The sequence below is a fragment of the Prunus dulcis genome, chromosome 1, assembly GCF_902201215.1.
Source record: "Prunus dulcis chromosome 1, ALMONDv2, whole genome shotgun sequence".
NCBI classification, from domain to species: Eukaryota; Viridiplantae; Streptophyta; class Magnoliopsida; order Rosales; family Rosaceae; genus Prunus; species Prunus dulcis.
Genome location: NC_047650.1, coordinates 10,620,417 through 10,643,253, shown reverse-complemented (window position 1 = coordinate 10,643,253; position 22,837 = coordinate 10,620,417). Strand labels below are relative to the sequence as shown.

Sequence of the window (22,837 nt, the reverse complement as noted above, 5' to 3'; positions counted from 1 at the left end):
ATAGGGACATCGTGCTTACTGGGAGGTCTGAAGATGATCATATTATCCGACCAATAGATTTTTTTTTTAATGATCATGGTTTGACAAGTCAAGGGGTCAATCATAAGAACAACGTTACGATTAGTCCGCACACACGAAAATGCAGTCAGTAAGTCATTCACACAAGAAGAATGTAATTGTCTCGACCGACTGTCAACTGTAACATTCGCGTGCGCGCCTCGACACGAATGACTGTCAACTGACCTTAAAAACTTTGAAATCAGCTTTAAAATTCATATCGGAATCTGTAGCTGTGTCACTGATTTCCCATGCACGCACCCGAATGGGATGTGACACAGCTTTAAAATCATAAATCAGCAGGCCGATGGATTCCAAGGAACCTGTAGCCATATACTCTTTACAGTAGGATGACGAAAAGAAAGAGTATTAATCTTCAGCTGGCAAATATATTACTAACATTAATTTAAAACAATGAGGAATATATATATATATTACCCTTTGTGGGAAAAATCCCATGTGAACTATATATGAAAATGTGAAGTATTATCATCCAAACTTCTATTATTATCCAAGTTAATCACTTGTTTACATATCCTGACATTCCCATATGCTCTTATCTCCTCGTGTACATTTTTATTCATACCTAAACCTTACTTGTTGCTGAGCCATCTTCAACATGGCTAAAGAAAATTAGAACCAAGAACTCCAAAGCAATGGGAAAACTTTCTTATAACCGAGAATTTGCTTGCTTCGACGGAGCACTCTGCAAGGAAGCAGTGGAAGGCACTGTTACACAAGAAACAGATACCAAATATACAATAACCGGTACTCTAATTTATACTAGCACACAACCCACGATTGCTACTGAGTTCATGAAGCATGAGATAACATTCAGTTGTACAATTTTCCACGTGTTAGAGGCTTTTTGCAGAAATGATATTCCAAGAATGTTTACAGGAAAAAGGAAATGTATAGGAATATAAGCCTCTTGCTTTTTGAGTGAGCTAAGCCCTTCACTGGCCTGTAAGTTGCGACAAACTTCAGATTTGTAACATTGTTCAACAGGAAATCGACGAAACTAACAGCCAAGGAATACTATTGATAAACAATTTTCATGATGAAACACCGAGTTTGTTTCAGATAGTCACTGCAAGATAAACATCACATAGTTTCAAATTTCTTACCAGAGAAGCCCCCTTTGCAGCTCTTTCAGCCAAATAGGCACAAGGCTTGAAAAATTCACCATAAATATTTGACCATTCCTCCAATCTTGAATATATGTATTTGGATCCAAGTAAATCAGCCCAGAACAAGATGCCTCCCCTGATCAGAAATGCCCAAACAAGTTATTGGTGCATTTTATGGCGTTTAAGAAGGTATTCCCAACAAAATATATAAATAAAAACCTGTAAGGTGGGAAACCCATGCCCATGACTGCAGCAATGTCAAGGTCAGCAGCTTTTACAGCAATACCTTCAGCAAGCACTCGACAGGCCTCATTCACAACGGGGAAAAATATCATCTCCACAATGTCCTTTTCTGATAGCTTCAATAGCTATTGTTCAGATGGCACAAACATGAGTCAGATTCATAGTTTTTATATTTCAGATACTGTCATCCAACTTGAAGTAGCACGAGAGGGGGGGAGAGAGAGAGAGAGAGAGAGAGAGAAAAAAAAAAACCTTAGAATCTATTGAAACACCAGAAATGCTCCTCGACTTCTCAATATATTTTTTCAATTCAGGATCTGGGCTAGCTTTGCGTTTATCACCATAAGTATAGAACCCTTTTCGAGTACTTTCACCTAAAACAGTATAAAACCATATCATGAGATTATTTTTTATTTTTTATTTTTTGTTATGAGAGAAAATGAGAAATACATACTCATCTGTGCTGAAGTTTAACAGAAGTTTGTAAATAAATATTTTTACTAGCCAAGTAAGCTTCAAGAACAAATTATTACCTGCTCTTCCATCCTCCTGCATCAGAGGGATAATCATTGATTTATATGTCCTCTCAGGAAAATTCTTTATAAATTGCATGCCAGTTGCAATAGCGACACCAAAGCCAACCAGATCAGCCAATCTGCATGAATAAATAAAATATAAAAGTCAGTTCAGCGGAAAACAACAGGGTTTAAAGGTGGGGAAAAACAAAGGAACCACCAAGTCATAATTTTTCATAAAAGTACTATTGACCTGAATGGGCCCATAGGCATTCCAAACTTGGTGATTACTCTATCAATCTGATAGACGTCAGCACCGTGTTCAACAAGCAAAAGACCAGCTTGTGTATAAGGAAAGAACATTCTGTTTACAGCAAATCCTGTGCAGTTTCCGACAACAATTGGGGTTTTCTTTATCTTTTTCCCAACTTCTAGCAAATCGACAACAACTTGGGGAGAAGTCTGATTAGTACGAACAATTTCCAAAAGTGGCATGACATGCGCGGGACTGCATGGAGAGCACAAATTAGTTATCAAGTTAACAATTTGAGGAAGATAAACAAGGGAAAACGTACACTTTATAATATTACCTAAAGAAATGGGCGCCAATAATCCGATCATGAGACTTCGTCTTCTCTCCAATGAGGTTCAAGTCGATTGTGGATGTATTACTAGCAAGTATGCAGTGTTGTGGGCAATATTTTTCAAGATCCGCAAAAATTTGTTGCTTTAGAGAAACCTTCTCAATAACCGCCTGCTCCAAGCATAGAAAATGAATATTTCAGACCTTTTCCTCTTGTTTTCAAGCAAAATAACATAACGGTGAACCAAAAACAACATGCTTTGCGAACTACCTCTATGACAATGTCCACATCTTTAAAGCTTTCATAATCCAGGACACCCTTAAGAAGAGAGACGGTCTTTTCAAACTTTTCTTGAGTCATTTTTCCTTTCTTGACACGGCTCTGTAGATTGGCTGGACCACAACATTGACAACTTATAGCAGACTTGCATTACAAAAACTTAACAAGGAGCCGTCATTATAATTTATAACACAGGAACCAAGACAACTAGTATATATAATTTATTATAAAATATTAGAAGGATAAAGCTTTTAGAAACAAATATGAACTGAACATAAAATACTAAAGTAGAAGCTCTAATCTCAAAAAGGACTTCAAGCCTCACCTCTGACTCTACCAATCCCAGCCTGCAAGAACTTATCATTTACTTCTTTCAGGATCACTGGATAACTACTAAGAATCAATGCTGTTGCTATTCCAGACCCCATTAATCCTCCACCAATCACAGCAACCTTAGTAACTCGTCTAGGCACCAAACCACGATCAGTCACCCCAGGTACCTATATATGGTTATGAGAGGACAAGTATTAAGAAGTAAAATTAAAGAAAAGGTGGTTAATATTGGTAAGGCTGAATTTAAGTTTGCAACTTAGAGAGTGTAATAGTGTTACTCTTATCCAAGAATAATCGGTTGTAGCAATGGAGCAGTATCCATTTTTATATCATTAATATACCAAGATTTTTAGATTAATTACATGACTGAAAAACTTATATACATTATAATAGATTATTTTGCAGTTCAGATTTTAAAGACATGCCTATTCTTGTGAATTTTCAACCTACGCCAGTTAAATTTCAGTCACCAGGGTATGGCAGTTTAACAAGCACGGCTCAAAACTTCTTAAACCTTCCATTGAAAAGCAACTAAATGATAACGTATGGACAAAAGTTCCTCCAGTTTGGTACCACGCAATCATTCTGCTTCAATAGGAATCAAATCTGGTTGAATTGATCAAGTTTATATCATTTTAAACTAACAGTATAATATAATTAATGCCAGTGATCTACTTTAAAAATGCTATTGCAGGATGAGAAACCTTTGATGTTCCACGTTGAGCAAAGAAGATATGGATCAAGCTTTTGGAAGTGTCAGAATGCAGAAGTACTTGAAAAGCCTCAGCCTCCTGCAAAATCCAGAACACAATGTCTCATAATTGCACGTCAATAATTTTGGCAAGGCCAAGGAGAATATTGAAACAGAAAAAAACCTTCCAAAGTCCAGACCGGCCACCAGAGGCTATACCCTCTTCAACAACATCAATGCAAACCAATGGGTGTTTGAGATTTGGAGCCTGCTTCCTGACTTGAGCTCTTGCAAATTTAAGCATTTCCCTAGCTTCTCCAAGGGGCTCTAACTTGTCAGTCTTGTGAAGAGTAACAACCCACGGTCTTCTACGCTCCAATATATCCAAGGCCCACTGGCGTGCAGTGCTCACCAACTGATCAGGTGAAACAATAGCATCGACAAGGCCTAAATCACAAGCCTCTTGCCCTTTAACTGGTTTTGATGTCTAATAAGGCACACACAAAGGGGAATTGGGGAGGTAATGTGATCAGTATTAATAAAGTTAGCATGTCAAAACTACATAAGTTATTAAGATGTTGAGAAATGACCAAATACACAACAGACCAGCATCATCTCAAGTGCCTTTGCGATTCCCACAAGACGTGGAAGCCGTTGCGTCCCTGAGAAAATTCAGGATCATGTGATTGCAATCTAAAAAATGAAAGGAATATCAAGTCAACAATGCCAATATGCCATATACATTCTGATATGATAATGCGACTATTTTTTCTCTTTTCATGGCTAATAAGATCAGCCACAGAACAGGGGATGGCCTCGACTGCCAATCCAGGTGAAGGAAGTATTTGATACTAGGTCTTAGTACAGTTTATTGAAAATTAAACATTTCTTGAGTTAAAGCCTTCAATATGAAGGAATTTCAAGATAATATCTCAACAGGTTTTGATAGCATCATTTTCAACTCAAATTTGCAGTGAAAACATAATTTTAGAATTTTAGGGAGATATTAAGAGCAGAAAATGGTAAGCTAGGTCAAGTAAGATGTGGTAGGCATGAACATCAACCGAAAAGTTAAATATTACTCCAGACTCAAGAGTGTTAAGCATTTTAGTTCCTCATTTTCTCAACCATAACAGCCACTACCAAATATAAACAACATTTCTTAATCGATTTAGCCATACCTCCGAATCCAGGAATAAGTCCAAGCTGTAGTTCGGGCAGGCCTAATTGTGCATTAGGAGTTGATATTCGGGCATTGCACACCTAACACGAGAACATCAAAATTTCATCGAACAAAATCCAGTATTAAAACTTTCAGTCAAAGACAATATCAACACATACCATTGCAACCTCCAATCCTCCCCCGAGTGCAAGGCCATCAATGGCAGCAACTGAAGGTTTACTAGTACCTGGGAAATTAAGCAACCCATCGTAGGTCAATTCAACGTACTATTGATTAGAAAGAAAAAAATGTTAAGAAAACAAAACAAAACAGATATATACCTTCAAAAATGTCAGTGATGACTTCCACAGACATTAAACCAGGCTTTGACTCGTCTGTAAAAAAATAACAAGAACAACTTCATAGAATATGTAGTAATGCATTATTTTTTACTAGAATATGAAAAGCATGGAAAAGCAAACATACCCTTCTGTCCCCCTTGGAGTCCACCAAAAGCAGTAATATCAAAGCCACCAGAAAATTTGCCTTTTGCACCTGTTCCCCAATAACACAAGACATCAATTAGCACCACCCCAGCTGTTAAAAAATAAGAACCAATTGCCCACTTACCCGTAATAACAATTGCCTTCACATCATTTCTGCGCAAAGCCTCTTCAAAATTGTCCTTCAAGCTGTATAATACTGAAAGAGAGATAGGCCGTTTTGGGTTATTGCCAAATTGCCAATAGAGTTAATTCAATCAAATTATGGATCAACGAGCAATTATTTCAGCTAAAAAAACCCAGTAACAATTCAAACATATACAAAATATCAGTCTAAAACGCACCAAATAATTGAAAGGGTGTGATAGGTAAAATTGGAGAAAAAAAGAAAACAAAAATACCATCAAAAGAGAGGGAATTGACAGGAGGGTTAATGATGGTGATGAGAGCCACGCCATCAGCTCCTACTTCCAAAACGGTACGACCCTTTCCTCTGCTACCCATTTGCTAGTTTGCTCTGCTTGCTTGTTTCTCTCTGGTTCTCAATTTGAACAGGCGCTATTCCTTCTTTAATGGAAGTTTGATAGGTTCGTTTGGTGGGCGTTTTAATTGTTGTGTGTGATCGATTGTTTCAGAGTGACGTTGGAAAGGTTTGTAAGGAAACTGAATTTGGCAAGATCTGCAGTGTAATGGATGAGCAAGCGACGCTCTACTTTTACTCGCACTTCTGGGGAGGGAGTGACCACGCTCTAATTTTTACTCGCATTTATGAATAGAAAAAATAAAAAATAAAAAATTGATAATCAACCAGAACGGGTCGTTGCATGACACGCATATTTCTTGCAGTGGTGGCGGGGCGGGGAAGCCCCGCCTCTTCTGTTCACTAAAAAAATACACTTTTTCTTGAAGTTTTCAATATCAGAAAGCCACGTCAGACGTCTAAAAGCCCAATCCATATATTATCATAATCACGCGATTATTGTGCTGGCGTCTCCTGATTGGCTGGCGCTTCGGTGACCCATTCGCGGGGGAGCGTGGAGTAGTATTCCCTGGAAGATAAACGGATCAGATCAGACACTTGGACGAGTCGGTTGCTCATACTCATTCCAAGTTTCACGAATTACGATGTCGTCGTCGTTTTCTTACTCTATAGATAGAAGAAAGACAGCGTGCCCAAATCAAATTCGGCAACTTTCGTGCTAGCTGCACTCCAGTTTGGGACACGCGTCGTATACAGAAGCAGAAGGAAGGTGAAGATGGACTGCATATCCATACCGGATTAAGCCTCAAGCTCATGTTTAGATGCTGGTGAAAGTTACCCAAGTGACTCACATACATAGGCTCGAGTGTTTCTAATGTTATGAATTGTGCACCTGCAAATTTGATCAAAGCACCCATCATGTATTTTCTTTTTTATTTTCAATTTTAATCTTGCATTTTTGATCTATTGAAACACTTCATTGATGACATTTGAGCTAGTCTACATGTCACTTATGTCCAAGTAGAGAATATAATGTCATGAATTGGTAATTATAACTATTTTGCATGTAAAAAAATTAATAAGAATTTTGTGACAGTCAACTGAATAAATCAAAATTGTGTTTGGGTGTCGTCATTTTCTTTCTATTCTAGTATACTTTCAATGCTCAAAATTACTATTAACGTTTACAAAATTGAATGTTTTTAGGATAAACTTAAAAACTTCAACAAAAAAATTGAATTGATCAAATTGCTAAATGAAATACTATTACAACAAGATATTGCATCAATCTTTGCGCTATCACATTTAGTTTTACAATATGATTTCATTTTCAATGCATGTCACCAAGAGTTCACTTTGGTTCACAATGTATCCAAAAAAAAAATTGTGAATCGAAGCGCAAAAAAAATGATTTCTAAAACTTTTAAATTCTCCCCAACCAAAAAAAAAAAAAACAAAGTACTTTTCAATTTAAAAACGCTTGAGAAAAAAGGTACGATAACCGAGTGTTAATAAGCGCTTAATAAATTTAAAAAACCCCGGCCAAAATTCCGCACGAAACTCTTCCCGCGCAACAGAGAAACAAGACCCTACTGTAGTGTCCACAGCAAGCTTCCCTCAACCGCTCTCCACCACCACCATCAAATTTGCGGCGACTGAGAATTTCAGAGAAAACCCGAGCAACCATGAGCCCAACTACAACCACAGCCCCAAGGGAACCGCCGCAACCTCTATCAGACGCCGATATCATACGATTGGCCCAATCCTGCTCACCAATCCCCTCCTTCCTCCTCACCACCTCGTCCCACCAAACCCTCCTCTCCTACCTCACTTCTCGCTCTCAATCCTCTTCGCCGTCGAAGCCAGTCTCTGATTACACTCTCTCTCTCCTCTCCCTCATCTCTCTATCTCCCCAAACCCACTCTCTCTCTACTCTTCTCTCCTCCGTCCTCCTCTCCTACACCGACCTCTTCACCTCCTTCAGAATCCCACACGATCCAAACTCCCTCAAGACCATCCAGTTCTTCCACACCCTCTTACCCTACGTACCCATCACCGAACTTCCCCAAATAGTCGAACCCATTGTGTCATTTTTGCCCCAAATCGTCGATTCCGAGAATGCCCAGATCCTCGATCTCCTTCCCCGCTGCTTCAACTTGATTCGAAATGCCGAGGAGATCGAAGGCGGTGGGCATTTTGTCAATTCGGTGATTGATAAGATTCTGGGGATCAATTGGTCCAAAGGGTTGGTGAGCAAGATGGTTTCGATTGTCCGGGACTTTCCGGTTCTCGATAAAACGAGGGCTCGAGAGTTTGTCGAAAAGGTATTTGTGGGAATGTCTAGCTTAGACTTGCAGGACTTGCCGTCGCTTGTGTACCAATTGCTGGTTTTGGCGTCCAAAGGGTTTGTTAAGAGGGAGGTGATTGAAGGGATTGTGACGTTTTTTGGGTCTAAAATGGCGTCTAAGGCGAGCTCCATAGTTAGGCAAGTTGAAGGGACTGTGTTACTTCACGTGAACTTTGCAGTGAAGCAGGACCCTTCATTGGGACAAGAGGTGATAGGGCTTGTGAGGTCGGATCTCAGAGCTTTCAATCATTTTACTGTTGCTGTTTTGTTGTCGGTTTCTAGGGTTCGGAAGTTCGGCGAGAGCTCGATGGGGGCTTTGAAAATAGCTCTGCTTACCGCGTACCGGGATTACAAGTTTGTCGAGTGAGTTGATGCCTTGTCTCAGTTTTGTTATTTGTTTAGTTTTCTTTGAAGTTGTGGTAGTGAATGCTTACTATGAAAAAGTTGTCTCAGTAAGTGTCACATTCGTTCATCTTCAGCACAATATGTATATAGGTCCCCTTTTCTTTTTCTAGAAGACATAAATATGTATATAGTTATGTAATTATTTGGAAACTTTTTCTTTCCTTCTTTGGGACTGAATTTGCAAACTCGTTCTTATCTTGCAGAGATTGTAAGTGGATACCTGATGACATGAAGGAAGAATATCTGCAGAATGTCAAAGTGGTGGAGAAGGCCATGTTAAGAGCTGTAATTGCCTTTCGTCTGTTACCTTTTATATGTAGACATCTGTTCTTTCAAGTTTAGGTAATTGTATCTAAATATATAACAGTTATACGTATTCACTCTTCCATTGAAATCTAGGTGAATGAGAGCAACTATGGGAGGGAACATATTGTGCCCAGCATTTTGGAGTTTTCTTTTTTATTGCTAGAGTCAATGGAAGGCGGAAATCATAAAGACCCCTGCAATTCAAGTGGTTTGTTAGGCATCGAGGAACTTGCTGTTCAGATGCTGAAAGCTCTATTTGAGGCCCATGATATGGCAAGGAATGAGGTCAGTCCAGCAGTTTGAATATGGATTCACATTACTAACTTTTGAAAGTGCTCAGTCCTTATTTTGTAGTTGGGGAGGGGGAAAGAATAATATACGTGGATGGAATGTTATTTACAAAGACATATCTTCATTTGTTGTGCATCACTTGGCCTTTCTAGCCACACATGTTTAGTTGTAGGATTTTTAATGGGTTTAAGCATATCAGTGTATGAAAGTGGGTCTGAAAAAGTATCTGTCAAGTGTCTTTTGTCATATAAAAAAATCAATTTAATAAAGCTGGTTCCATGTAATTGGAAAGCAGAGCAAATTATGTTTAACCAGTTCATGTCGCCATCTAACCATCCACAATCTACAACATTAGTTGATTGATTTCAATGTTTTATAGATTATCGAGCAGTGCAAATTTCGCATCCTTTCTTTAAAGCCAGAGCAGAGCGTGGCAATCATAAGGTAATTGAAGTGACCTGCTTAAAAATGATGTTTATACTATGTTTTGTGTTAAGGTTTAATTATTGTTTATGTGCAGACTGCTTGGTAATCTTGTTCAAAGTTATCCTTATCCCATGTTAGAACATGTTTCCCGTATGAAGGAATTGTTAGATTATTTCACTTTCATGCATGGCAAAGTTGCTGCGGAAGTTGTTTCTGTTTTATTGCCTCTCATCAAGTTCAGCCGTGATCTTCAGGTAGTCATTGTTCCATTGCCTAATATGTGTCAAAATTGTACATTTATACTTGTGAATTGTGATACAATGTTCTTAAGCTCCATTGAAAAGATTCTGTTTTTTTTTTTTTTTTTTTCCCTAATAAATATTTAAATTTATTTATAATTACCTGGAATATGCACGGAATCTACAGTTTTTTAACATTGAAAAGTTCTAGAAACAATATGTTACATTCAATGCAGCCTGGAAAGGAAATTTGAATTGTGGGGTATGAAGTACCGAATCACTCTGATACAGTCATGTTTTGCGCACAAAGTATGCTATTATAGAAGTGAGAATTTTTGTTGAAGTTGTTAATAAACAAAGTATTTTTATTTTCTTGTTTAATTCAATGCAGGATTACACAATTTTGGTAATGCGTAAGGCGATGTTTAGACGAGAAGATGCAGTTCGTCTGGCAGCAACTGCTGCTGTTATTGATCTAATTGTTGCAGAAAAACAATCCAAGAGAGATGACCCATTATCTTTTCAAGAGTCATCAAGCCAAGCTAGTAGCAGCCAGCAATCTGAGATACGCTACAGCGTGGGGGGAGGCCTCTTTCAAGAGCTTAGTGGTTTGCTACAGAGATGTCTTTATCAGCAGGTTTTGTATTCATCTTGATAATGTTATTCTCTTTTAGTTTGAAGAATGCCTTTGAATATATTTGGGTCATGTTTTTAGGCAAATGTCAAGGAAGTCCTGTATCATGGACTTGTGAAGCTTGTGCTGGTGGACCCGTCAAGTGGGAGGGCTGTCTTTGATTTTCTGTTGCCTCACTTCCTCCAGTTCTTTAAGGAGGTAAATGCAGTTGCTTGTGATTGCTTGTTTTCTGATGCTTTATGTTGTTTCTGAATTCCAAGTTTTGATCCCTTATTGAACAAAGCTTATGGCTTATCACGTCAAATTTCATGGGAAGAAACTGAAACATTGGTTAATCTAAATGCTTTACATCGAAGCACTATCTTGGCAGGATGAAGACGTTCAACTACAAATTAACTGCTGCGTCAAATCAGAGAGTGGCAAGGCTTATATTGGAGAGCCCTTACATTGTCTTCTATCTTGTATCTCTTGGATGCTACTTCTACAACCGCATGGTAAAACTGAGCAAGCCTTGGAATCGTCATGGGCATGTTTAGGTTTCTCCCTTTCACAAGAAAACGAGGTATCTGATTGCTTGTAGTAGTGAACAAAACTCATGACGCTATAGATAACATATGGTTCCTTGTTTGTTTCTTCTTATTTATTTATTTGATACAATATGATTTCTTGTTTTGATGAAAAAAAAGAAGATAATATATATATATATATATATATATATATTTTGTCTTACAATGTCAAAATGAAACCACTGGCAGGCAGGAAGAAATTCGTCTGTTGACTCCTTCTGTACTGCTTTTTGGAAGATAAGGAAGTCTCTAAGAAATCAGAATTTGGAAGGTTTGCAGAAATACTTGATTAACCTATGCCATATCTTCCCTCCCTTGTTTTCTCTTAAAGTTGTGTGAAGTATCATTGGTCTATCTTTTTCAAATTTGGGGGTATGCATACTTTGTAATGTTTCAAAAGACTAGTTTTTGGGGAATTTGCACTTGGTAAAACATTAAGCAAAAAGAAAAAAAAAGTTTATCGTGCTTTGTTAGACGCATATTGTCTGTATCCTAGCTGAGTTCTTTAAATTTTCTCAGCTTATTTATCTGGATGGTTTTGAAGTGAAAATTAAAAGGAGATTAACTGAAGCATTAGTTTACCTCTATTTGGTTGTGGTATTGGAGAAAGAATAAGGTCTGTCCCCAACACCCAGATTGATTCAATATATATATATATATATATATATATATATATATAAAAATATATATGAGTCAGAGTGGAAACTACTTAATTCCCTTAAGAAGGGGTGAACTAAACATTAATTGATCATTCCTTTTTAAGGCAGATCCTCCTTAACAGTTAATTTCTTTATGTGTCAGATCAGGCATCTTTGGTCAAACTCAGGATCCAGGATCTGCATCTGTTGAAGAGGACAAAAGAAAATGCTGCTCCTTGGTTTTATCAGGAATTATTGAAGTAGTCTTGAATGCTGTTGCTACTGAGTTGGAGAAAGCAACAGATAGAAAGAAATTGGATTTGGAAAAGGAGCTTGTTGAGTTTGTTGACCTTCATGATTCATTGGATAAGGATACAGGTTTCTCCAGGCACAGTACAGTTATCAGAAGAGGAAATCCTCGCACTTCCGCTCATGATGTACCAAACAACATGGAGTCAGGCCACTCAAAAGTGACACAAGGACGAATTTCTTTCTTTGCAACTTCGAGTATATATCAGATATTGCAAACAGTATTGAAATTACTCAACACTGATAATCCTAATCACGTTGCAGCTTCCCAAAACAATAGCCAGCTTACTTGCAAGACATCAAAATGCTGCTCTAAGATGATTTGTTTTGTCTTGAATGCGTCCCTTAGTCATATAAAATCTTCCTCTGTTCTGCAAAATGACGATCCATTGAGAACTTTGATCTATGGAGAAATTAAAGTGCTAGGTCCCCCCTTGTTGAAATTGATATTTTTGCTTACATCACGGCCAAAGATGGTGTCAAATCAAAACAAAACGGAAGCTAAAGGAAAGAAAGATGTTCAAGAACAAAAGGAACATCTTCATCTAGCCTTGATTTGCTTGAAGGAATTGATAATGATTTGCTCACGGACTTCACACTTGACTGGTTTGCTTGAAGATATGGTTTCAATCTCCACTCTTCAGCATGAGGGTTTGGATAATGAAAGTGAAACAATCTCCATAATCGAAGATCAACATACAAGAAGCAAAGAACTGTTCATTGTGAAAACCTTGAAGCCTCTATTTTCTGAGCTTCTTGCACTTTCATTTTTTAGTGAAGTTGAGGTAACCAGCATCTATGACCTTGCTGATTTATACCTTTCTTTTTTAATTTTCCTTCTAAAAGACATTTATTGATTTCTGAAAAAGCTATTTTTTCTTTCAGATTATTTGTGACATGATATTGATCTTTGGGGGCAAATTGCCATGCAAATTAAGTAACTCCCACGGAGCTTGGGCCATTAGTGTTTGCAAGAGCAATGAAATATTAAACTCAAAGGTTGGAAAAAGTCTTGTGACACTGGCTATATGCTTAAGCTCACCTCCAAATGATTTAATAATATGTCAAGATATGGCTAGAGTGCTGTTACAGGTTATTGGATCAGAGGGAAATGTCCCAATGAAGGTGTCTGAAGTATACCCCCTCGTTAACCATCTGACAAGTCCCACAATAAATTCTTGTATCCTGCACATAATTGAAGCCGTTATAGTTGACATGGATTGGGCCATCAAAAAGTTGAAGACATTCTCTTTAGTCTCTCAAAAAAGCATTCATCTTAGTCAGAACATCGAGCAATCTCTGGTGTTGGCACTTGAGGAAAATCTTTACGCTAGGGCAGAAGCAGTGGTGAAAGTACTATCATCCTTCGCTTCAATGAGCCTCAACGGTATGTGTGCAGTTTGTACTATGAAATGAACTTAAAGTAGGTCACTCCTGTTTATGCATTTTTGCTTTGAATTGTGCAGATGCTCAAGCTGAGTTTTTGCTGCGATTTTGTGCAAGGTTTTACAAGCATTTAGCGCAGATGTCAAAGCTTAGGATTGCTCCTAAAGGTTGCAAACAGATTTTTCCTAGCCTTAAGTTTCTGAGGCTTGTGGAGGTGACCTGCAAGCAGCTTACGAATCCTCTATATGACTTTGTGGCAATTATGCAAGGGGTATGATAATAGTTCTCAGGGCCCTTTTTTCCCATTATCACATTGCACTATCAAATGTTTGCTCAATTGTAAAGGTTTACCTGATGATGGTGTTCCATTTCATCATACTTGTGTTGCAGAAACATCAAGAAAATGCTAATGCAAAGGGAATGATCAACAAAATAAAGAGGGAGAACAGATGCATCCCGGAGCTGATATTTCAAATAGAAGATTATGAAAAGTATCTCATCCAGCTTAGCAAAGTGTGCAAAGTAAATTTATTAAGGCACGCGAAGCGTAGTACTGCGCGGGATTTCAGAATAATCCCAAACAACATTAACAGGGAAGAAGATCCTCCAGGTCAAGAACCAAACCAGGACAATTCCAATGCAGTTGAAAATGAGTCAGGTGAGGATCTCGGTGACAATGAAGGAGATGATGATGGGTCAGAGCATATTTTATCACCAGAAGACAATAGTCCTCTGGTTGCAGGGGACTCTGGCGATAATGAAGATGGAGATGGCCTTCCTAGTGCCAAGAGGTTGAAGAGAAGCAACAGAGTTGTGCAGGACTCTGATGATGAAGCCTAAAACAAAATGCATGGAGCTGATAAATGGTATATACACTATTAGTAATTATGTTATACAGGAAATTCATAGTTGTCAGTTGGCCATCTTTCAATTTTGATACTTATGTTTTCGGCCAACTCAGTTTTGATATTTTGCCTACTTCTACTTCGATAGAATTTTAAGCAAAAGTAGTGATTTGCTTGTCCCAAATTAGTGATCTTCACGCTCTCATTTTAATTTCTCGTACTGTTCATAAATGTATAAAAAATAGTTACTTTAAATTAGTCTAATTAGAATTCGAATTTGAGTGCAAGGAAGTGGACTTATTACTATGACTAACTGGTCTAATCCATGTATTCGCTCATAAAATTTTTAATGAGGCAAAAGAGGCCTATAGGTATGTACCATTTGAATGATGAGTTGGAGCTGAAAGTACAAAAGGGTAGAAACACAACCATCATTACACAAAAAATGAAATGATTAAATTTGGTCGGAGGTCCAAAAGGATTTAAATTCCAGAAAGGGCAAAACGACATCGTCACGTCCCATTCACACAACTTACCTAGCCGTAAAACTCGTTGATCTTCAGGCATATCATGGATCGGGGAACCATTTTCCTGTTTCCGTACGCGGTAAAAAACCACCAAACTCAAAACGCAGTAAAAAAGAAAAAGAAAAGAAAGAGCCCCTAACCCAACAAAAGTAAAAGAAGGCATCTCCACAATTTCACACTTTCATTCCACTCATTACAGTCACAGTCAGTCACAGGCTCGCACAGAGAGAGAGAGAGAGAGAGAGAGAGAGAGAAAAAGGGTGGATGTGGAGGGTGTTCTTCTTCTTCTCTCTGCTGAAAAGAACAAGTCTCGTCCTGCTTTTGCAAGCAAACCTCTGATTTATTACCAAATCAGAACCAGACACAGTCAGACTTTCTCTCGCTTTGGAAAGCAAAGCAAAGCGCAGAAGAAAAAAGAGCACAAAATGAGTGAAGACGCCAAGAGAAGCGTCCCTGGAGCTCTGTCGGCGAAGCCCAATTCCGACGATCGGAAACCCTCGCCGGCGGTCACCACAGCCACCGGCAAGCGTGTCATCATCAAGAGCGCCGACATGTTCCAGGATATGCAGAAGGAGGCTGTCGACATCGCCATCGGCGTTAGCTCCTCTCTTTCTCTCTATATCTTGTTTTTATTATTATTATTTTTGTTGAAATTTCTCATTATAAATCTTTGGGTTTAATTTACAAATGGGTTTTTTGGGAAAACAAAAGTATTGAATTTCTGGGTTTTATTCAGGCATTTGAGAAGCACAGCGTAGAGAAGGACGTTGCGGAGTATATTAAGAAGGAGTTCGATAAGAGGCATGGACCCACTTGGCATTGCATCGTCGGTCGTAATTTTGGTAACCCGTTCAATTTCTCTCTTCCCTTTTCTGGGTATTCTTTTACTTTTTTCTTATTGGGGTGTTTTGTTCAGATTTAACATTTCAGAATTTTGGGTGATAATGAACAAATCTAATGCATGGTTTTGTGCTTTTCGTTGCTATTGGGTTTTTTCTAGTTTGATGAGGATGGGTTGTGCTGTTTGAAATGAAATAGATCTAAAACATTGTAGCTCTCTCAGATTAAGAAATTCTCGGTAGAATGGCTGAAAAACTTTGATAATATATATTACTTTTTTTGTTGATATGGAAGGGTGCTTAAACTCAAGAGTGGAAAACCTGATGACCAATGTTTATTCTTCAATGGATCCTGATTTTGGAGGGATCTTTGTTATTATTCTTTCTTCAACCTTTAGAAAATTAGATATTCAGCTCCGGTTGAATGGTTGAAAGGGTTTTGTAAGTAATAGAAAATTGGGGATTCAGTCTTATATAATCTCTATGCAATCCAAATCATGTTTGTCAATGATTGAAATTAAGTTGTTGGTTTGGCTTGCTCATTGGTTGTGTACTTGATGTTCTAGGTTGAGCCTAATATGCTATAGCTAGATCAATGTCTTATTGATGCCTTAGGAGGAGGCACATAACTAAATGTGCTTGGGGTTTGGCTTCTGTACTTTGTGCGACAACATGCATCCCTAAATGCTTATCTGGTTATTTGGAGGACAGAGATTGTAGGTGGTTATCCGGAAAAAGGTTTAGGAGAGATGTTTGAGTAGTTCACTTAACACAGCTTGGGTTGGGAAAAATTTATTCATAGCCCATCCATCAAAAAAGGTTGTGCTTGTGATGTATTACCAGGCAAGAGGCAACCCATCGAGGCGTTGATTTGCTTACAGTGAATGTCCGTGTATGCCATATTGTTTTGCTCTACTTCTGCATATGGCATGATATTTGATTTCATGTACATTCTATGTGTTTTCCTCTGTTTACATTTGCACATGCAATGGTTTAAGATTGGTGTAGAATTCAATATCAGTCCTCGGTTTTAACAAAGTGTCCGTATTTCCTGTTTAGTAAGAGTATTAGTTTGTACCAATTCTATTGAGAGGAAACAGTTTCTGGGATTCCCATGGAGAACCAGAGTGTCATTTTGTTTAGTTTCTATTCAACCAACTTGTCAGCTTCACATAGTTGTAATAAAAGCACGAGGCACCACCTAGGTTGAATAGTTTGTCATTGCCATGTGAATCTCCTATTTTCTTCCACAAGTACCCTTTGGGTTAATTATGAATCTCACAAGCATTGACATTGCTGCTTCAGAGTTCAGAGTGTTCACACTTACATTTGGTTGTTGGGTCTAACGTAGCTGCGACCTTTTCTTTTCAACGTATTCCTGACACATGTATGGAATAGCCTATGTAGCAGGCAAAGGCTTGTGTATAATGCCTTCGATGATCTTTGATATGGCATCCAGCTCCTGTTGAAACAAGGACTACCAAGGGCAATTGCTGCTAATTTTTCTTGCTCCATTCAGAATGCAATATATAGAAATTGTCTTTAATTTGGGATTTTCGGAATCCCTTTTGTTTTCCTTGCTTAATCTGAATCCAGAGATTAAATCAGTTAACATAGAGTTGTTTTTATCTTGCTTCCTTAGTGGTAATCTTTAGATTGTTCTTTGTATACCAAATTACAAAAATTTTGTAACATAGAATAAGAATCGTTCACAATTATGATTTCGTGTTTCTTTGTGCAGGTTCATATGTGACTCATGAAACAAACCACTTTGTTTACTTCTACTTGGATCAAAAAGCAGTTTTGCTATTTAAATCCGGTTGAACACGGTTGTCATGTTGGCAAAGATGGAGATGAAAAGAATGACGAGCCTGAAATTGTGATGCCATAAGTTGCACCTGTATGTATTAGTTGAAATCTGCTAGCTTGCAAACCGCTTGCTTAACATTTTCTTGTGCTTAACTTGTATATCTAATATCACTTCTACGGGCTGTGAACCTTGGGTATGAATTTCAGTCTTCCAAATTATTTGTGTCTCTAAACTTGGCTCTTTATCAGAAAGCTCTCATTTTTCTTTGTTGGGTGAAGTGAAAATATGGAACTTGTATGGGGACTTCTGAACTTCACATCACAGTAACTTAATTTGTACCATTCTCTTCTGGTTTAGAAGAATGGTTTTTACTAGGAACTCACCAAACATCAGAAATGTTGCTACTTTTTCTTTTCCTTGATTGGATGTAGACATGAATTTAAAACCTAATGGTTTCTTCAACTCTGATTATTGATTCAATTTCATGCTGTGAACTGATTATTTTCCTACTGAACAAACAAGGAACAAGGAAAGCTATACTATTTCAATGAACGTACAAAATCAAGGGGAGATACTCTTATTGGTTTAAGAATGATTGAATTAGTGGTGGTAAATTACACATAGTTTATTAGCTAGTTAATAGCATATATTCCTTTGAAGCCAAGCAACAAACCTTTGCCATGAAGCAAATGGCTAAGCTAAAGTCCAATGGTTGTTTAAAATTTCAGTTGCTTTAAATAAAGTCATCCCCAAACAACATAAGAATCTCCTCTTCTTTTTTTTGGTGGGATAGATGAGCTTAGTCATGTTGGCTAGAGTGGATATGCTTTCCTTTTACATCCGAGTTCGAATCCCCCTCCTTATAGTTTAGATTAGATTAAAGTAAGAATCTCTTCTTTGAGTAATATGATTAGATTGAAATCTCTTTCAATAGGCTTTTTGGGGGGCAACTATTGATAATTCTTCTTTTTTAATGAAGGAAACGAATCTTGCATGGCAACTCCACTAAGAGCTAGCTCACTCTTCTATCGGCTCTAAGCCACCCAGAATTTAAAACCACATGCTATATCTGTCTGCCCAAGAATCTTTATAATGTTTTTGGCAATTCTAATCCAAGAACCTTGATTATTTGAGGAACATAATCAAGAAGATTATTATATTTAATCTCTTTTGCAAAAAGTTTGTAGAATTCTATATATTGAGTTTGGCTACTTTGTCATATTTTATATAAAATTCTACAGAAGCCTCTCATTTTCTCTCTGTCTCTGTCAAGTCTGCGAAAATCAGAATTCACAGTCGTCTTGAAGCTAATTAAAAATGGTTCTTCTCAGGCAGCAGCAAGGTTAAGACCTAAAATTGCAGTGTCGTTTTGCAGGGAGGGCTTATTGTAAATATATAGGAGGGAGGGTGGGCATAAAGACAAATAAGTGGCAAATCCTATTTATTCCAATTAGCATTTCCCAAATTCCAATCTCTCTTTCCTTCTTGTAGTGCTCTTTCTAGGGTTCCAAGTTCCTACTTTCAAGACTGCATGAGCAGATAAAAAAGGCATATAGATTCCATTCCGAGGTCCTAATTCCTGTGCTTCTTTTTTTTTTTTAATCCATATTCATTCACAGAAGAAATTTGAAAGAAATATAAAAAGAGATTCACACCCACTATTTTCCCCAAATGATTGATTCGTACCAGAAACCCTTTTCCTTGTTTTGTATATTTCTTTATGGAACTGTTTCCCAATGTCAATTTGTGTAGACATGATGTTTCAACTTCCAATCATGCATGCATCTAGCTTGCCTCACCTAAACAACCATACAAAAATTACTCGAGTGCTTGCAGATGAAGCCATGGCAGCACTATATATCATTGGATTGTGCAGGAAAAATTATTGTATCGATTCTCCCATAATATGCACGTAAAGTTCATTATTATGCTACCTCATCTGGCTTGGCAGGTACCACGTGTATTGTTCGATGAAAGTTACATATAAAATACAAAATATTTTCCTTAATACAACACTGATAAATGGTAATAAAATACTTTTCATTTACATTGTATAATCAGTGCATACGAAACTTTACCTAAGCCAACTGATAACAATCAACTTTTCCTTAATGCGACACCGATAATTGATAACAATCAACTTTTATTCTAAATTGACAGAGAAAAGTTACATATAATCGAAACATATATACATAATCTTCCCCTAATACAATACCGACAACAATGAATTTTTTTTTTTTTTTTTTTTCTACATTGTTGGAGAAAAGTTACATATAATCGACACATGCAAAATCTTCATCTAATGCGACATAAATAAATGATAAATTTTTCTTCTACATTATTAGAGAAAAATTACTTATATTTGATGCAAACAAAAATTTTCTCGAATGCGGCGCTAATAAAACAATATACTTTTTATTCTGCATTGTCGGAGAAAAATTACATATAATCGGCGCGTTCAAAACGGTTCCCCTAATGCGACATCGATTAATGGTGACAGTCAGCATTTCCGTTGTGATATTTATCCTTGGATGTTTTCTACTTGATGAAACATTTTACCTTCTCTTTCTTTGGCTTTTCCTTCCCCATTTGTTTTAATGATCAAAGAACCCAAGACCATTCACCGTCCTTGGCAAATTATTGGACAGCCTATCTTTGTCAAATGCAAGAATGGGAACCCATGAAATTAAAACGGTAGCTAAAGGATCAAAATCACACTCATTTCAAGCACTAAATGTATTGTATTCAATGTTGCAAATTGCAATCAAATCAAGAGGGACTCAGATTTAAGATGCATAAAAGGAGAGGGCCTATAAATTAAACCAGAAAAGTACAAGGGGTTGAAAGAAATATGTTCAATCTTATGGTTCCTTCCTTGGTGGTAGTAATCTTTTTTCTTATTGGGCCCATGACATTGTTCTCCAAGTACTAATTCTGCACTATGTTGTCCACCAATATATACTATTGTCCCCTCACTCAGTGCGCAATTTAGACATTCCCTCTACGATTCCACTAAAAATGCGCATCGGATCAGAAAAAGTAACAACAGAGATTTTCCATTGTTGTCATCGTGTCAAAGAAAAGAACACAAGCAAAAAAGTTAACCTTCATGCTCCATCTCATGAGCAGTATTACCACACTCAAAAAAATTTATAAAATTTCAATAGATAAAATCATCAATGCACAATAACAAAATGCCATTAATGCCCTCCTACCTGTCACAAAATCCCACCACTGTCCTCAATGGTTTCTGCTCTAAACAATGGTGGAGCAACCAAAACCGTGGGCTATTACAGATAAAATGTTTGGGGGCAAAACAGGTTGGATCCTTTTGGCCTCTTGGCAGGAAGCACAAAAATAAAAGGACAGAGAACATCATAGTCATTTCGAAACAAACCAAGGGCTAAAACTGAAAATACAACTCAAAGAAACCAATTTTTGGTTTCCAACTGGTTCTCTCTCAGTCTCAGTAGGCAAAACCACTGCCTCGGTTTCTGGTTCCTTTCCGTTGATTGGAGGCAGCAGATGAAGAAGAAGATGATGAGGAAGCCGAAGTAGGTTTCATGGCAGCCATTGAACACTGCTTCTCTTGGCGAAGACTCTCTTCCTCGTCCATGAAAATCTGCCTGTACCTGCACTCCACGCTGCAGAAGCCCCTATCACCCCTGCATTTTCAAAACCAAATGAAAAAAACCCAAATCAAGATCTTCACTTTTTTCTCCAAAACCGCCATGCAATGATGCAAAACCAAAAACAACATCTGGGTTTTTTAAGAAACAGTAAAATCGGAGGTGATTGTGCTTATTCTAACAAAAAAAGTGTGGTCTTTTTTGTTTTTTTTTTTTTTTTTTTTGTTGTTGTTGTTGTTGTGGGCAGACTTACTTGTACATGTAGATGTCTTTGCCAGGCAAGAGTTTCTGTCTGCACAAAAAACATTGGTCAAGAAAAGTTGGGGCCAAGAAGGGTGTCTGAGGAGAAAAGAAAAGATTTTTGTGGCTTTGTGAAGGGTTTGAAGGAGAAGGTAAAAAAGAAGAAGAAGATGAAGGCTTGTTGATGACAACCATGTTGGTTTTGTTAATAACTTGTGGGATATTTTTACCCACAGCACCACTTCCCTTTTGACCTTCCAATACTATGCTAAGTCCTACCATATCTCATTCTCTATGTGTGCCTTCTTCAACACACACACACACACACACAAACACTCTTTGAACCTCTTTCTCTGTAAATTTGGTGATGGGAGGAAGGGAGAGAGGCTTCTGGAGGATGAAAAATTTGAGGAAAATAAATAGAGCAGAAAGACAAGGGATTGGTGGGTCCCCTAACAGCTATGGAGCAGTAACAAGGACGATTAGCGTAGCCATTGATTTGACTCCTTGTGCTGGTTAACTGCCACATACCCCCTTCTCTAGTTCCCAATTCATTTTCTTTGTTTTTTTCCATTCTTTTTTTGGTGGTTTTTTTCTTTTCTTTTGGGCTATTTTTGTTTTTGTTTTGTCTGCTTATGTTTACGTTTTAAATGTGATTGCTTGGACAAAACTCGTCTCATAATTATTATTATTATGGTCAGAAGTAAAAACAATAAAACAATAAAACCCAGTCGCATTCGAACAAAGGCCAGAAATGGGTCATGTGATCAGTTGCTCTCTTCTGTGGAGGGTTGCATGGGTTGTATGATTTATACATGAACTGAAGACTGACAGAAAAGCATGCTTTGCTTTTGTCTATATGCCTAATTGCCAAAACAAACTAACAAGCCCTTGAGTTTATTACACACCTTCTAATAATTTTGTGTGCTATATTCTACAAATTCTTTCTTGGTTTCTTCTGTCTTTTTCATAACGAAAGAAAGATTATTGTTTACTTAATTCATTAATCTATATTAAGGCCATAATAGATTATGGTAAACATTGTTGGTGAGGATGATTGGACATTGTTTTGAAAGTTCTATCTCAACCCACCCTGGGTTTTTTTAGATTTATTTTCCTTTCTCTTGACCAATGGAAGTATAAATTTTGCTTTCCTAAAAGGTCTTCAATAGTGTTATATAGACTATCTAAATGCTTCCTAATCCAACTTTAAAATATATAAATAGGACATTCATTGCTTTTGTTTTATGCACAATCAATGTTTTTAAATATAAAAAAAATCATTCGGATGAGCATTTCGAGTTTAGATGTTTTTCAATATTAATGGTGATTAGATGAATAAAGATATATAGCACTAGTTCCTTTGAAATTTGGCAAGACAATGTAGATCATTTTTCCAATAATTCAGAAGTTTTTGCATGC

The 22,837-nt window shown here is 37.4% G+C and overlaps 4 protein-coding genes across 5 annotated transcripts; 2 read left to right on the top strand and 2 right to left on the bottom strand.

The window, feature by feature from the left end:
- Positions 1–503: 503 nt before the first annotated feature.
- On the bottom strand, positions 504–6,324 carry LOC117631689 (glyoxysomal fatty acid beta-oxidation multifunctional protein MFP-a). Its single transcript, XM_034364969.1, has 18 exons — positions 5,899–6,324; positions 5,625–5,696; positions 5,481–5,549; positions 5,336–5,389; positions 5,174–5,241; positions 5,014–5,095; positions 4,439–4,494; positions 4,017–4,319; positions 3,846–3,932; positions 3,134–3,308; positions 2,800–2,921; positions 2,536–2,699; positions 2,199–2,453; positions 1,964–2,085; positions 1,683–1,804; positions 1,407–1,555; positions 1,185–1,323; positions 504–763 (listed from the first exon to the last, which is right to left on the bottom strand). Exons 1-18 carry the CDS (start codon positions 5,999–6,001, stop codon positions 728–730), a joined length of 2,178 nt encoding a protein of 725 aa, XP_034220860.1. The 5' UTR covers positions 6,002–6,324; the 3' UTR covers positions 504–727.
- A 1,205-nt stretch (positions 6,325–7,529) lies between these two features.
- Positions 7,530–14,581, top strand: LOC117614041 (Fanconi anemia group I protein). Of its 2 annotated transcripts, XM_034342713.1 has the most exons (13): positions 7,530–8,688; positions 8,934–9,015; positions 9,130–9,321; positions 9,707–9,771; positions 9,848–10,007; positions 10,384–10,629; positions 10,708–10,824; positions 10,997–11,188; positions 11,382–11,463; positions 11,999–12,924; positions 13,025–13,526; positions 13,606–13,796; positions 13,916–14,581. In XM_034342713.1, the coding sequence occupies exons 1-13, from the start codon at positions 7,664–7,666 to the stop codon at positions 14,363–14,365; spliced, it is 4,230 nt and encodes a 1,409-aa protein (XP_034198604.1). In that variant the 5' UTR covers positions 7,530–7,663; the 3' UTR covers positions 14,366–14,581. The 2 variants fall into 2 exon arrangements, with proteins under 2 accessions (XP_034198604.1, XP_034198605.1); XM_034342714.1 differs by lacking the exon at positions 13,916–14,581 and having other exon boundaries at positions 13,643–13,733.
- A 484-nt stretch (positions 14,582–15,065) lies between these two features.
- Positions 15,066–17,812, top strand: LOC117616217 (dynein light chain 2, cytoplasmic). The gene is made up of 3 exons (XM_034345464.1): positions 15,066–15,493; positions 15,634–15,739; positions 17,478–17,812. The coding sequence occupies exons 1-3, from the start codon at positions 15,323–15,325 to the stop codon at positions 17,558–17,560; spliced, it is 360 nt and encodes a 119-aa protein (XP_034201355.1). The 5' UTR covers positions 15,066–15,322; the 3' UTR covers positions 17,561–17,812.
- Positions 17,813–20,686: 2,874 nt separating this feature from the next.
- LOC117614720 (FCS-Like Zinc finger 15) lies at positions 20,687–21,801 on the bottom strand. The gene is made up of 2 exons (XM_034343617.1): positions 21,429–21,801; positions 20,687–21,211 (listed from the first exon to the last, which is right to left on the bottom strand). Exons 1-2 carry the CDS (start codon positions 21,695–21,697, stop codon positions 21,013–21,015), a joined length of 468 nt encoding a protein of 155 aa, XP_034199508.1. The 5' UTR covers positions 21,698–21,801; the 3' UTR covers positions 20,687–21,012.
- Between the last annotated feature and the right edge of the window lie 1,036 nt (positions 21,802–22,837).